Below are 16,340 nucleotides of genomic sequence, written 5' to 3'. Positions count from 1 at the left end.
AGGACATGTAAGGAAGAGGTTATACATCAAGATATACAACATATTAACTAGTTTTAAAAATCTGTGTGCATTTCTTTAAAAAAAAAAAAACACCTTTAAGGTTTTTGGAGTTGGAAGCTTGGAAGCACTTTTACCAGTGCTTTTTAAAACAGATAAAGCTGTTTCTTTGGGTTGTCAGAAAAGAGGATCTTGTGCTTTATTGTTCAGTTTTATTAACTTATTAAGGGTGGTGACAGATGGCACTATATGAACAGAAGTTTTTGGACACCTGACCATGAGATTCATACATACTTTTTGAACATCCCAGTCCACATTTAGTCCACATTTGCTGTCTAAACAACTTTCACTCTTCTGGGAAGGATTTCAAAGTATGGTTAAAGACAGTTGTGCTTATTCGGCTAACAGGGTGTTGCTTAAGTCAAATATTGGTGAATGGTGATGGAAGAGTTACAGTTAATTCCAAAGGTGTTTCGAAGGGTTAAGCTCAATGATCTGTAACAGGCCACTCATGATCTTCCACTCCGAACCATTTAAACAATATCTTAATAGAAATCGCTTTGTGCACAGGGGCATTGTCATGAACAGGTTTGGGTCTCCCAGTTCAATGGAATGAACAAGGGAATGCTACTGAATCCAAAGACATCCTGGACAATTGTGTGCCTCCAACTTTGTGGTAACAGTTTGGGGAAGAACCACATATGGCTGGAAAATTCAGGTGTGCTAATACTTTTGTAAATATTTGTATGTGTAAATATAAGCAATATGAGGCAAGCAATGACAACCCACTTGTTTCATCGAGATTTCAGCACATTCAAATCTAACTATAAATGATTAAAAGGGACGACATATTCTTTACTAAATTACACTTGTTTGTGTTGGCAAATCGCTATGGTATATCAGGAATTAACCACTTTTGTACAGGCTAGAAATGGAAAGTAATCACACTGTTAATGTTAAGAAAAAAATTTACAATGTTTTTCTTTTTTTTTTGCATTGACCATTGTTTTATTCTTTATACAGAACACTTTGTACTCTTTCCATGAGGATAAGTAGATCCTTGAATTTTACAAATATCTAAAGGAGAAAAAGGAATGGTTTGTGAGTTATTAAAGTATTAACCCAGTAGGGATTCTGCAAGGTCTCTGGTGATTTTGTTCAGCAGTAGGAGGAAGCTAGTGAGAGAGCCTCTCAAACCTCTCATTTAGATTGTATAACTCTAAACGAAAAAAAAAGTTGCTATTAATGGATTGGTGCCCAAAATCTTTTCATCACAGAAAGAATTTTTGGATAATTTCTGCAAAACTGTTTTAATGATGGCTGCTGACCTTTTTCTATGAAGTCTTTTTAAAATGTCTAACAAAGATGGAAATAGCTTGGCCATTCCTCTATGCACAATATTTCAAATTACTTTATAATTTCAGGTTTGCACATTTGGACCTCTCCTTAAATCAGACCAAGATGTTTCCATCGTTCAAATCCAGATATTGGCATGGCCATTTATTTGGCATCCTGCAGCCATATTGATTTGGATGTTTAATTTGGATGATTCATATTACAATAGATTTGGGGAAACTTTTTTTTCCCAAATCAGCCAATGCCTGGCCAAAGGTTCCCACCTGACAAGACACTATTCCACTTATGATGAATGAATGATGGTTGATGTTTAAAAGTTATATTTTGTAAATTGTTCATAAGAAAAAAAAGTTCCTTCATGCTAATTTTTGCTCTTCTGTGCCTCCTTCAACATCACAATATAAATGTCTCCTGTGGGGAAAGTTAAGACATTTTAAACCTGCTTATGCACTGCAGAAAACTACATCTTAGCAAGTGAATATAGTTATAACAATACAATATATAATACATTATAATAGTCAATACAGAATATTAAATATAGTCAAAAATAGTATTTCTCAATATAAGATTTCTACAGATCAAACACTAATAATAATAAAAAAGGAAAAATTACTACAGGTGTCTGGAAATTGGTTTATAAATACTATACAGTACTTGGTTTATGATGACCTTATAATAGTAAATACTAGATAGAATTTATGAATCCTCATTGAGAAATATCACATTACAACAGACACTAAAATGCAAGAGTAACAATGATGACAGATTAACAGTGAAGACATTTTTTTTATCAGTTAATGTCAAGATGTCAGCTAGTGAATGTGCCCCCCCAACAGTATTAAAGCACCTTGCAGTTCCAGTGTCCTCAGTTTGAGTGTGAGCATGGTTTGCCGTCTGTAGCCTCACATTTTCTCACCATGTTCATGGGGATTTCCTTCCAGCTCCCAAAACATACTAATAGATTGGTGACACTTGGGTATAAAAGTGTGTGCGCATGTTGCTCTTCGGTGTATCCCAGGTGTATTCCCAATTCACACTCAATGTTCCTGTAAAAGGTTCTGGAAGATCCATGATCCCAACCAGGATAGAGTGGTTAGTGAAGATGTATGAATACATTAGTGTAAAGTCCCCTAAAGGTTCCCCTCCTTGTGTGTAATTGTACGCTGTACTGGGTACTTCATCACATTAACTGATGCTATTTATTAGTTGCTCATTTTGTGGTGATAATGATTAACTAATTTTATTACATAACAAATGCACTGAATGTTTTTCTAAACAGTGACAAATGAATACAAAGTCTTGAGGAAGCCAAAACACCCTGAGCCTTTTCATTCATACTTAAGTGTGCCACCTAGAAAAAAAAACACCTAATTCAGTATTCATGCTCTGTAAGCAGTCCCTACTAAATGTATTAAGGTCCAGGGAATAATGTGTGAGAGAACGAGGGGGAAAGTAAATGACAAATTGTTCTGGAAAACACACGCAAGCACATATTCCCCAGAGCAGTGTGAGAACAAGCTTGTCCGAGCCAAGAGAGCAGCAGGGCTGCAGATGGAGAAGCGCAATGGCTCTCCTTCAATCAGTAAGATCCACAGGCTTGGGGGTCTCACACCAATCCGACTCCCAGATCCCTGCACCCCCGCAATGTCTGCTCTTTCCCTGCTCTTTCCTCTCCCACTGGTTCATTCTTGTTTTATTTTTATTCTTTAATGAGACATCACAGGTCAGTGAGAAGTGCAAGCTATAAATTGGGTGAGAGAGGGGGATTAAGGCATATTTCTGCACATATTTGTTTCTACCAACGATAGCCAGAAACATAGAATGGATATCCATATTTCAACAGAAAGAAACAAACAGAGTCAGACATCTAAGTTTCCTGTACAAACCAAACCAGATTTCCTTCTCACACCCAACTTCTTAAACTCGTTACCAGATTCTCCTACTGACAAATTGATTTAGATGTAAAAATCAATATTATTGGTCAAGTAATTTGGATTAGAATTAATACATTTCTTGGAAATCAAAAAACAGCTGGAAAAAGGCCTTATGTTTCCATAGTTACAAGATTTCTCAACTCAACAACTCTACAACTCAATCCTGAACTGTGGAAAATTACCATTGATTGGCAAGGAATAAGAAGTCTTTGTCTCCACATCATTACTGAACCCTCCAAAGTGTTTATTGATTCACATTTAGCCATCCACGTGCCTATTCTGGATGCAGTCCGATTAAATCACCATACCAGTTTGGGCTTTGTCATGCTTTCTTTGTCTCTATCTGCACACATTTTGTGGTTTGGAGTGGAGCTTTTAAGCCTAGTGTGATAGATCATTTTAGCTGCTGATGACTCTGTCTAGGGTTGGGAATAAATGGTCTTTCATTACCACAGACGTCAAGCCGTAGCAAATGAATTATCGTGTCTCATTGTCATAGACTGCCTTGCACTGCTTTGTATTGTGACAGCCTATCAAACTTCAGCCAACAGTCATGCAAGCTGTCAGCTTTATCATGTATTATTACCACTGAGTGCAAAGAAATTTATGAAAATAAGATTCAAAAGAACAATGGTCCTCTGTTGTCATCAATAGTATATACAAAATTCCTGATCGTTTTGGGTGAAAAATGAGATGCACATTCGAAAGTCTTTTGTTTGTCACTGAATCCTTTTACAACTGTTTCAAACTCTTGTTGCCATGTAAACGAGTGGGGGGAAAAAAATATAAAAACAGAATAGATGGATTTCAGTGATCCATAATAAAGTTTAAATGAATAATTGAACAAACACAAATATTCACAATGTCTCATTATTTAAAAGAACACATTTTTAATTAAAGACATTTGTATTAAAAATGTATCAAAACATTATTCAGTTCACAAGAAAGTGCTGTGCTGTACCCGACTCACCTCTCTAGCACTCACGGCAGTAACTTACCATATAAATACGTATTTATTTTGAACTGATTTACAGAGCAGAGACCGGTTGCATTAAAATGCAAAAGCGATTAAAATAGATGCAAGATACAGTTTCCTCCATTTTTTTCATACGTCAGATGTTTCAGATCTCATTTTCAAAACAGACTCAATCACTGACACCACCACATAACTATCTTAAGTGTAGTACAGGTTGTATGTGTGACCAGTGTGTGAATAATATTTTAAATACAGAGAAAAAAACTTTATAGCCTTCACTGTAAAGTAATTTTGAATTTCTCCCCAGGATCAATTAAGTGATCTATCTAAGATTTATCTACATAAAGCCTTCTCATACTCAAACTTATTTAAATGAAATCTGAACTAAATTTCCCCATTCTCACAAACACACATTTATTGCTGCTTGAGAAGCTAACCATTTGTCCCTTTGTATTAACTTGAGAAGACCAGTATTGCAGGATTGTTCACAGTAAATAAGTTCAGAAGTTGTTCAGAGTCCTCCTCAGAATCTTCCCACAGAACTGCCATTTGTCACACGATGATAAATATATCCAGGTGCACATTAAAGTCTCTCTTAAAGTTCACGAATACCAATGTGAGGACGTGCAAACACGCTGGTTAACCCTCACTTATTCTTTGGCTGTGCTGCTATGTAAAGAGCCACCAAACAGTACAGAGCACCTCCGACAGTCAAAGCCATGGTGGTCCTGTACAGGAGCCGGTCAGGAATACCACGTTTTAGGTGCACTGGGATCCCATCTGAAGCCTTAAAATTGGAGAATAATCCAGTCATTACGAGAGCAGACATAACTCCAGTAACATCTGAACTTTTTTCCTAAAATGCATACCTGAAATATCCTCTGGAGATCTGGAACTCTGTTGGCACCCATGTACTCCAGAGGAGCTTTGGACTCAGACATCAGTTTGGTTGGTGTAGAAAAGATCAATGTAGAAGCTTCAGAGGGTACACTTGTCCCTAAACCCTGAAATCAAATTACATTCACTTTATGAGACATTGAACTTTATGTTTGTATTTCCAAGTTCAAATTAATTTAATCCTTTGTTTCAATTTAATTTCTGATTATAATCACATTGTAGAGAATCATTCCTTTACCTGCAATTAGACGGCAGCCTTCAGTGGAATCAGTAGCAGACAAATACACAAAACATAACCCTGGCACAACATATCACTAGTCTATCATTAGCGGTGTCTACCAATGAATAACTTTACATGATTTTGAAACCCTGACATATATAACCAAAACCCAAGCATAACTAAAGCAAAGAATAATTTAGACACACATCTAGATAAAGATGGTGTTGCTTAAAAGTATTCAGTGACAAGTGAGGAGGACCAATGCTTAGCCAAACAAGGTACATTTGAGACACAAATACAAGAAACACAAAAGAAAATCTTGTTTTTGCTTAAACCTCAGTTCTCTCCAGTAAGGATCATCCAAATCCCATGGAAAGTGTCAGTTAAGAGTTCAATACTCTGCTCAACTACTGTGAGAATTATAAATCTTTTTTTTTTTTTTATTATGAAAATCAGCTTCATGTAAACATAAATAATAAGTGCTGAGATCAGTCATGTATTGCAAATGTATTGTCGGATCAGTGCATCTATAGACTCTCAGAAAGAAAAATAGTGAGGTGGTACCCTTTATGCACATTTCTGATTCATGTTCTATCTAGAAAGATGTAGATAATGCATATTAAAAGCTTTAGGGTCACAATTATGGCAATTGAATCTTCCAAGGGAGGAATACACTATAATATACAATATAAAAAGGATGTAAGGTAATGGCATTTACAGAGAGATGGGCAATAAGGTTACCAACCCAACTACAAGGACCCATTTCCAGTTTAGTACCATTTCATTCATCTGACCGTTTTCATTCTCGAGTACTCATAAAACATTAATGATAGGTTTAAAGCAAATCTACACTGGCTGAACCAAGACATTCAATCAAACTCGAATGATCCAATGACAAACCCCAGGACACGACACTGTTAGCTTTTTCAGCTAACTCGTTCTCTACCAGTTTCTACAATTTCAGGAAAATGTTTACTTTTCCTCCAGTTTGTAATGAAAATTACCTGTGGGCAGTAGGCAGTAGAAGACCCAGACCCGGTCAGCCTCTGTGTGAAACCGCTGAATTTATAGTACATTTTCCCGGCTGGGTTAAAGTGACCTCGGCGTGTGGCACGTGAGCGACCGGCTTTCCTTCTTCCGCGTCGCAGAGGGTGTCCAACAAATATGACGTCACTCCCGCTCACACAAAGGGGTTGAGTGCCAATAATGAGTAAAATGTAACAACAAATATATACGTCAAATCATTCATAACCTAAACAAGAACGTACACAAAAAGTTTATTGGGCTTCAATAATTGAAAAAATAATTAGAAAAAATAGTGTACAGTGTATTTATCTTGTTTATTCCATAATTGCAAAATATGTGGACATTGTGGCTCTATGTACATTTTGCAACTAACAAAAATAATAAATTCCAAAAAAAACTTTTTTTTTTGTAGTTGTGGTGTGGTACAATCTTTTTAGCAACTTGAAAATGATATTTAGAATTTTATTCATTATTCTTTTCATTTCACATTAAAGGATATAAATATATTTTTCGGCCATAATAACAAGTCATTTTGAATACATTGTCATCTTTTATATTTTGATGGCCAAGTTCGACATTCATAAATGTTAAATTTTGTAAATCACTTCCTAAATTAATGCCCTTAAATATTATAAAAAAATACAAAACATTTAGAACTTGTTCAATCTAATAGAAAACCATAAATCTTCTCTGTCTCGACACTCAGATTTAATTAATTATACATTGTGATTTTTTGTTTCTGATATTTATGTTTCTATTTGTTCCTTTGTTTATTTCTTTGTTTATTCATTTATTGGTTTACTCTGTCTGTTATTTAATTAAATTTTTTGTTAAGTCTGCTTATACTGTATATCTTCTATTTTTTTTTCTGTTCCATTAACTGTGGATAGTTAATTGTATAACTACATGTTTTACACCAGAAAAATATAAATATACTTTTTTTTCCTCAATATTGTTGTTATAATCTCTTTTATTTAAAAAACTGCAAAACATTAGTAGAACCTCATTGATCTGTTAAAACAGTTACAATTATTTTCTTGAACTCAACCTGAATAAACATGTTTTAAAGTAATAAAATGTTTACTAAGTCCTCTAAATATTTACATGAATTTCATGGTTTTCTAGTGTTTCAGAGTTTCTAATTTCTCTTTAGTGAGTTCACATTTACATTTACATTTTATATAAAAAAAATCCACTGTCCAATTTCAATCTGGATGCTTTCCAGATATCCTCACTTATATCACTTCTATATATTCCACCACCTAGGCCCAGAACAAAGAAGAGTCTTGAAATGTGACTTCTTTACATGAACTCCACAAGTGTCAGTGTCATCTGCATATATGCTTCAGTGGAAGAGAATATGCATGGGGAAAATCTGAGCTTTTGTACAAAGCAGTTAATATTGCAAATAGCAGTACTTAATATTTTAACTAATAGGCATCTAGAAATTAATTGAGAATGTTGAACATTTAATATTGCTAATGCTGCATGTTTATATTCTTAGTGTTAATTATTGAAATATTCCACAACCTTTGGTAAAATAAATATTTTATGTTGAAGAAAAAACCCTGAGAGAGAGAGAGAGAGAGAGAGAGGGAGTAACAGAGAGTGAGAAATAAAATATAATTAAATGCACACAGTGCCCAAGATCAAAGTAGAACGTAGATATTTGAAGAACTGACATATATCCAGCCAATTTGCAATTATTATTTTATTTTCTAAATGTCCAAATATTTCTGCATTAAAGCCTGCCAAAAATGTAAGCTAAATATAAAACATATTTACAAATGTTTCTTTAGCAGAAGACAAGTACATTTACATCACACAACAAACATATATGATTTCAGGTTTATCTTTCTAAATCAGATATCTGCATAAAGTATTTGATGCAATTTTACAATATTCCTAGCTTCACAGTTACAAAGCAGAATGTTTTAAACGGTGCAATGTGGTCCGAAAAATAACCCAATGAGCACAGAGATGCTGAAAGACATGAAACAAATCTTTGCCAGTGGTAAATGTTTGTATTATATCCTCTATAGAGGCAGAAAAGTATACAATTGACTGCAAAAGTTTGTATTCCCATTGGTTTCCCAAGAAAAGATCCTAGGCAGAGAGAAAAATATCTATAATCATAAAGCCTCTAGAGTATTATAAATAAATTCTAGAGTATTTAAATTATATTTTACTGTGATCTGCAGACACATTTGAATAAACAAGATCTGTGATTCAAGCCTAATGTATACAATTCTACAAAATTAGAACATTAGCTTTAATAGTACAAAAGTAGTAAATGTCCAGTCTGCATTCAGGTTCATGTCCCCATTATATTGCACATTATATTAAACCGTAATATACGAAATAATGATAATAAAAAATAACATACTAAAACTACTTAAATATATTTACTGTTCACTTGCCACTGACAATTTTCAAATCTGAGCATTATTAAAGTATAAAAATAGGTCTTTACTCTCTTATATAGACATGATGGGAAAATAACTTGTCTGTCCAAATATGTATCAACATTCACAATATATACAGTGTATTTATACTTTATATAAATGAATTGTTGGTGAATGGTAAAACATAGCAAATCCTCCCCTTCACTTTCCTTAATATTCTGATAGTGAAAGTTTTTTTTTTTTAAGAACATAAAAGAAGTTAGAGACAGCTGAAAAGGTAAAGGATTGACATTTAAATGGTAGTTATTCTTAATATATTTTATCTTTTTTTCCTTTTCTTTTTAAATTATTCTTCCGATGTAATTTCCCCCATTGGGACGTCTTCTACTATAATTTCATTATATTTGTATCCGCTTTGTATCCGTTTTTTCAAAGGGTTTGCAAACTTTTGCACTCAACTGTAAACTTAATAAATATATAATATAGTTGGACACAAACGTGCTAATGTAAACATAACCTATAACACTGTCTTCTTATGTTCAGGACAGTCCAGTGCATCCATTAGTATATCTGGTCAGATGGTGCTCACTGAGTAAAATTAACAATATTATACCTGTGCAGGACCATCTTTTTTTTTCCTTTCTTTTCCTTTTTTTTTAATTTTATATCTACCGAGCAATGCAAACATCATTCATAATGGTTTTCCATGATGGTATGAGCATTAGTCTGAGATAACCTGTTGCATGCGCCATTAATTAAGTAGCATTCGTTTTTAGTTTTTCTCCAACATAATATTTGATACTATCAATAAACAAACATACAAGTAAATGAACTGTTAATTTGCTTTCAATATCTGCCTAAACACAGAATAGATTGTAGCTAGTGTTGGAGATAGGCTAGGTTTTGTGCTTGCTATGTGTATAGTGAAGGAGGAGGAGAGTGACAGCTCTCTGACTGCTGAGTGTGTGGGTGAGGTGTTTGCTAATCAATTTGGTTAACACCTCTCCGTCCGCACAGTCATCTCCTTCGATTGAGATATGGGCAGGTGGTGGCTTTTTCCTTGTGTAGCTCAACATCTGATGTTTGTTTTTTTAAGTTAAGGGTCAGCTCTTCATAATGTGGCTGAAGCACTGGCTGGAATTTTGTTTCACATATAATGGCATTAACTAGGACTACACCTTGCTGCAGGCTCTTTTTTTTAAACTTTCCAAAAAATGCCCCTTCTAGGCCGCCAATCCATCTGGTGCCAGCTGTTGCCACAGTTGTCCTTTTTTAAATATCACCAAACACAGTAAATGATGTCTCTTTGGGTCAGTTTCATTGGTTTTCATAAGGATGTGGGTGTAAATTGACCACTATCCTGTGAAGTCCCTTTGGGCAGCTATGATTACTGTATGCGATCCAAATTGGGCTTTTTTGTATTTTTCTTCTGTCGCTTACAATCAAAGTATGAATCACAGTTGTCTGAGGTACCAGCTATCATTTAAACTTCAACATGTAGAGATCCTGCATTGGAGTAGTCGTTAGTAGTAATTTTTCAGTAAATCATTTAGTTTACAATTAATGAGGCTGTTAATTGGTTTTAAAACAAAGGCACAGAAAGATCAGATGAGGGGTAACGGAGCTGGGCTGTGGACCAGTATGTCCCAGAGAAACCAACATCAGTTAAGAAACTCAGCAGAGAGACTTCGCACGCAGCGTGCTGAGCGGAATTTGAGTTCGTGGTAGCACTGCACAAAGCTGTGGTAGATAAAGGTAATTGGGAGAGCCAGGAGCACAATGCCACTCACAACACACACACCACCCAGCACGCGACCCGGCATCGTGATGGGATACATGTCTCCATAGCCTACGGTGGTCATGGAGATAATAACCCACCAGCAGGCTGCCGGGATGCTGGCGTAGTCCTCATTGCTGCTTTCCAGGTCTAGCCCGTGCTCTAGAAGCTGAGCCAGAGCGCTGAAGATGGCCATGGCAACACACACGAACACCAGCAGCATGACCATCTCACGGTAGCAGCGGCGCAGTGTCAGCCCCAGTGTCTGCAGACCAAGGAAGTGGCGTGCAAGCTTAATGAGCCAAAAGATGCGCATCATCCTCAGCACACGTAGTGTGACTCCTGCTCTTTGAAGCTGCGGGTTTTCCCCAGTGAGGGCAGTCATGGCCACTGATACATAGTAAGGCGTTATAGCCAGGAGGTCGATGATGTTCAAAGGCCGCCGTACAAACTCACATTTGTCCCTTGAGACAATGAAACGTACTATGCACTCGGCAGTGAACCAGCCAATGCATACCGCTTCAATGATCCTGGCAGAGAGAGAGATGACAAAGAGTAAGTGAGCAAACAGCATTGGTCACAATTCATGCTAATAGCACTACTGTCAGCTCCTTGACAGGTGATTATGTCTAATTTACAGCATTTAAAATGCAACCATGCACTCTGAGGATCATAAGTATAAATGTCATCATGCAGTTGATGTGTGCCATTTAGACTTAAAACAGCTACAGATGGAAAGCTTGATGCTGCTCAAAGATAAAAAAAAAAAGAGGGAAAAAAGTCTTTAAAACAACAATCCAGCTGAATTATTGTCATCTTTAAGTATATTTTATAGTTGTCAAATTGAATGATTTCGCAGGTCCATGGAGTTGACGTACACATAAAAATATACAATGTCTGTATTAAATTATAATGTCTGATTATTTATTATCTGATATTTGCCATGCCCCAGCAATGCCATATGTCTGTCAACAAAAAAAAATAGACAATAGTAAAATGGTGGCATGCTGTAATAAAGAAACAACATCAAGCTTCAGGGTGAAGAAAATGACAGTGTAGTAATAATGCATTTATTATATGCAAGTATTATTATTATTATATATATATAAAAATGCATATTTTTCTGCTCACAAATGCCAGAGTATTAAAGAACCATAAACACTTTAGTTCTGAGCTAGCACAGGTAGTAGTATGAAGTACAATGATCCCAGAAAAGGCGTCACTGGGGTAGTGTCCCTAACGGTCATTTACCTCAAAACAGACACGTCCCGTACCTTTAAATCTCAGGTCATAATTAAAATTAATGTTAGACATACACTACATTAACTTTTCCAGATTGAAGACACATTCATCCCACCACAGTGACCATCAATAATATTTAACAATGATGTCAAATTCGTATGATTTCTGCCCATACTCTCTTGACAACATGATGGCCACCATTACTCACACCATCTCTGGCATTTTTGGCATCATTCAAATTCACATGCATTACAAACACCAACACTTAAATGTACCCCCTGTAAGTGCCTCATAAACACACAGTGACACATATCTGACCTCGTGATACTGAAGGACATGGAATCAAGAATGCACAGGATATAAGAATGAGGACACACAAATTGTCCAAACACATCAGTAAAAAAGAGAGAAATGCCAGTGAACATACAAGTTGGAAACAATGAGGGGAGAAACATTAGTCAGTGAAATAGAATAACATGGCTTATTTCCTTTTAGGACAATCTGTCATCTTAGCTGAAATAAAGACATTTTTAATGCTACTCATTACGCTTGAAACCATAAATACAAAGACATAAAATGCACCATATTAGCATTTGGGTTTTTTTGCAGTTTTTATTGGATGCAAAGAAATATAAACCAGCTAAAGTCTGGTACTGTGTGTTTGGATAGAAATAGAGAGAGAGAGAGAGAGAGAGAGAGAGAGAGAGAGAGAGAGAGAGAGAGAGAGAGAGAGAGAGAGAGAGAGAGAGAGAGAGAGAGAGAGAGAAAAAAGAGGGAGAGCGAGCATGCCTAATTATGTATAATTTAAAAGCGGGGAATTAGATTTGGACCAAACTTGCAGTGCAGTGCATGGTGATCAATAAAAACAGAAAAACAAACTCTAAATCAAATGCTTTAAGTAAACGTGCTCTACCCGGGGTGCAAACATAAAATGATCAAGAATCTTGTAAGCAGGATTCATGTTGCCCAAATTTATGGATTCAGTGCTGGCTTTTTTTTCCCTGATCAATTAGTGATACTGGTAGACATCTGTTGATAATTATTTTGAAATGATGAAGGAAAAGAATAGAAGGAGAACCACGACAATAGTAAAAGCTCTAGAGCCTTTTGCTGATTCGTATATTATTAGTTACTTTCTAAACAGAAGGCATATCTGAATACAAATCGGTTTGTGGATGTGGATTCTTTTTTATCTGCATCCAATGCATGTAACAATGGGTTTAATGTGTTAGAATCCTATGTATCTGACTTCTGCCTTTGCCTTGGAGTGACCACACGTGTCTATTTACATTATATTTATTTAACAGGAGATCACTATTCCCTCTATACTACACTATATGTTTCTTTCCTAAGCTTTTTTTTTTTTTTTGGTGTGTATTTTTCGCATGAACCACCTGTCTGATTTTGCACCAGTATAATCACGGTTCCTCACGTAGGATTTCTAGCGCCACCTATTGGGCAATAAGGACATTTCCACGTCTTCAGCCTATTTTGCAGTCTATCGCTCCTTCCGAAATTGTGTTTTTTAAACTTTTTATTATTATCCTTATTTTGTGCAAACGTGCACATTAAGCATGCTTTTTTTAATTGCTGATTCAGGATTAAATGAAAGGATTACTGTATTGTGCCACAGTCTGTGTGCAGTATGCAAAGTCAATTTGTAGCTTATATAGAATATTTATATAAAACTTGTAGGTAACATTTTGAGTGTTTATACGGATTAAGAAAGACAAACGAAATGAAAAAATGTAACTATACAGCACAACAGGAAATGTCACAATTTGGGAACAAGCATGGAGACAGGGACAAGACATTAGGAAATGTGTGTGTGTATGTGTGTGTGTGTGTGTGTGTGTGTGTGTGTGTGTGTGTGTGTGAAAGCTTTAATTCCTTCAGCATTGCCCTTGATAACTTTTTCTACACTTCACTTTCGCTCTGATTCAGCTTCATTTGTTTTACCTGTGCTCCTCGACTGTGTTGTTCTTGGCTGTGTCCCAGTCAGGTAGGGTGCTGGCGCACAGGATGACCATGGAAATTATGACAAAAATCACAGAAACTGATGCGAGGATCTGCGCGGCCACGGAGGACGCAGGCTCCTCGAAGGTCCGCCGCATGCGCTCGAGCCAGCCCGGGTTTGCGCCCTCCGCGCACGAGCCTCTCGCGTCCGACTCCTCGTCGCCGGCTCGCGACTCCTCATCGGCCCGTCCGTCCTCCTCCGAGAAGTACGTGTACGTGTCGGACATGCGGTCGTCCAGGCGCCGCTGGCAGCAGAACTCCAGGTGCGAGCTCTCCAGCCCCCAGTAGATCATTTCGTTGTAGAAGGAGAGCTCGCACATCCGCGGCACGAAGCGCAACTTCCCCGAGCGCACGTACAGCATGATGAACACGAACGCCTCGGAGTGACGGTCAAAGAAGAACTCGTTGCGCTCGCGGTCGTAGTCGTCGCACACCTCCAGCACCTCCTTTTCCGACGAGCAGCTGTGCAACCTGCTCACTCTCCTAAGAGGGAAATCCTTTATCACCTCTCGGGTGAACGCGTATTTGGTGCCGCCGACGTTCAAGATGCATATATTCTTGCCGAACTTCATCTCGTCGTGGCTACAGGCGGATCTTACCTTTCTCATTCAGGTAAAAAGGTAAAAACGTGATCTTTTGGGTAACCATTGCAGTGCTGCGTGCACTTTTGGCATGGATTTGTTGCAAGAAAAGAGTTGCACAGCTTTTGAAGTGTTCGGGTTTTCAGGCAAAGGAGCTCCGATCTTCTGCTTGTCTCTCCCATCCCATCCCACCCCACCCCATCCCAACTCCAGCTCTCTCTCTCTCTCTCTCTCTCTCTCGCTCGCTCTCTCTCTCTTTCTCTCTCTCTTCATCACTCCTTCACCAGGTCTCGGTTCCCGCTGCGCATATTTTACGCACTGGGGGAGGGGGAAGGGGGGCGTTCCCAGCAGGTCAGGCGTGACAAATGAATCAGGTGCTTTTCTAATCCTGCTTTAGTGACGCATTCAATCCCAGAGAACATCTTTGGTTTTATTTTTTTCTACCAAAAGTTTATCCTGTAGTTTATTATTAGGGCGGCACAAAGCCCAGGGTTTCATGAGCATATACTGTGTTTATATAAGTCGAGCAGGAAATTGATGAAGAAACGATTTCATTCAGTAACTATGTAAGTGTTGACTCAGCACTGTGTGTCTTTTGTGCACCACAAACTCTAGTGACTGTAGTTGCTCACTCAGTATTTGCTGAAACCCTTGTTTTATTTATTATGTATATATTTTTTTTATAAAGATATATGTTGTCAATTTATGAGAACCCTCACCTATTCTAAAAACCGTTGAAACACGTTTACGTTGATTATGAGATAGATAGATAGATAGATAGATAGATAGATAGATAGATAGATAGATAGATAGATAGATAGATAGATAGATAGGTAGGTAGGTAGGTAGGTAGGTAGGTAGGTAGGTAGGTAGGTAGATAGGAAGGGCCAGTTCTAGACATTTGTTAGGTCAGTATACAGAAAAGATGGATTTTGTTTATCATTACACACAATCTCTTTATGCATTCAGAGGGTGGGGACTCATTTAAATAGTGGTATTAACTGGTTACAATTCATGTCAGGTGGGTCAGAATTTGTATCTAATGGACAGAGAGTCTAGTCCAGCTGCCCATCTTGATTGTTGAACTAGTGTATAGGTTTGTTACAGTTATGGAGGCCCCTCTTCCAAGCCCAAAGCCCTAGTCAATTGCCTATACTGCCTATAGCTAGCGCCAGCCCTGATAGATAGATAGATAGATAGATAGATAGATAGATAGATAGATAGATAGATAGATAGATAGATAGATAGATAGATAGATAGATAGATAGATAGATGGATGGATATCACTTTATTGTTATTGCATAGTACAGGTACACAGCAACGAAATGCAATTTAGCATCTACCAGAGATGCAAACTGACAAGTGCAGATAAATATATAAATGTGATAGAAATATATGTGTGTAATGCACATTTACAATATGAGATATGTACAACTGAAAGTTATACACAATGAATATACAGATATGTAGAAAATCTAGGCTATAATGTGAATTTGCAGCTATTTACTTGTATAATTATTCAGACATGATAGAGCACACTTTATTCACTCAAATGCCAAAATGCAAAAAAGAGATGAAAATGTATTAGCATCTAGAAATGTATACACTTAGTAGCTAATATATTAGGAAAACATTAAAATCTGTGGACAGATTGTCAGCTGTGCTCTACTGTGCAGATCAGAGAGTGTCTTAGTAGTTAAAGTATCGCTATTACTGAAAAGAAAGGTTGTGAGTTTATTCCCAGCATCACCAAACTACTACTGCTGGGTCCTTGAGCAAGATATTGAACTCTCAGCTGCTTTTAGCTGCCTTGGGAATAAATCAGGAAAATAAAAACTTAATAGAATTCACCACAGATCAGATAAAATTTGGGTGATAGATATTTTTCAGCATAGCAGTGACTCTGTTAGTTG

The 16,340-nt window shown here is 36.9% G+C and overlaps 2 protein-coding genes across 3 annotated transcripts; both read right to left on the bottom strand.

The window, feature by feature from the left end:
- Positions 1–4,157: 4,157 nt before the first annotated feature.
- On the bottom strand, positions 4,158–6,553 carry cox7a2l (cytochrome c oxidase subunit 7A2 like). The gene is made up of 3 exons (XM_083557274.1): positions 6,385–6,553; positions 5,133–5,267; positions 4,158–5,050 (listed from the first exon to the last, which is right to left on the bottom strand). Exons 1-3 carry the CDS (start codon positions 6,454–6,456, stop codon positions 4,910–4,912), a joined length of 348 nt encoding a protein of 115 aa, XP_083413400.1. The 5' UTR covers positions 6,457–6,553; the 3' UTR covers positions 4,158–4,909.
- A 1,578-nt stretch (positions 6,554–8,131) lies between these two features.
- On the bottom strand, positions 8,132–14,804 carry kcng3 (potassium voltage-gated channel, subfamily G, member 3). 2 transcript variants are annotated; one of them, XR_014536046.1, is made up of 3 exons: positions 13,790–14,804; positions 10,102–11,118; positions 8,132–10,031 (listed from the first exon to the last, which is right to left on the bottom strand). XR_014536046.1 is itself a non-coding variant. In XM_083556615.1 (2 exons), exons 1-2 carry the CDS (start codon positions 14,452–14,454, stop codon positions 10,473–10,475), a joined length of 1,311 nt encoding a protein of 436 aa, XP_083412741.1. In that variant the 5' UTR covers positions 14,455–14,804; the 3' UTR covers positions 8,132–10,472. The 2 variants fall into 2 exon arrangements, 1 of the variants encoding a protein (XP_083412741.1); XM_083556615.1 differs by having other exon boundaries at positions 8,132–11,118.
- Between the last annotated feature and the right edge of the window lie 1,536 nt (positions 14,805–16,340).

This window comes from Silurus aristotelis, assembly GCF_946808225.1.
Source record: "Silurus aristotelis genome assembly, chromosome: 12".
Taxonomy (NCBI): Eukaryota; Metazoa; Chordata; class Actinopteri; order Siluriformes; family Siluridae; genus Silurus; species Silurus aristotelis.
The sequence above is the reverse complement of the archived record's forward strand: the minus strand, read 5'-3'. Positions and strand labels throughout refer to the sequence as shown.

Excerpts from the sequence above, each read along its gene's own strand:
- cox7a2l (XM_083557274.1), bottom strand. The coding sequence starts at position 6,456 with ATGTACTATAAATTCAGCGGTTTCACACAGAGGCTGACCGGGTCTGGG. Across the intron at positions 5,268-6,384 it reads CTACTGCCTACTGCCCACAG|GGTTTAGGGACAAGTGTACC; the intron begins GTAATTTTCATT and ends ATTTGATTTCAG. Across the intron at positions 5,051-5,132 it reads ATCTCCAGAGGATATTTCAG|GCTTCAGATGGGATCCCAGT; the intron begins GTATGCATTTTA and ends TCCAATTTTAAG.
- kcng3 (XM_083556615.1), bottom strand. The coding sequence starts at position 14,454 with ATGAGAAAGGTAAGATCCGCCTGTAGCCACGACGAGATGAAGTTCGGC. Across the intron at positions 11,119-13,789 it reads AACACAGTCGAGGAGCACAG|GATCATTGAAGCGGTATGCA; the intron begins GTAAAACAAATG and ends TCTCTCTGCCAG.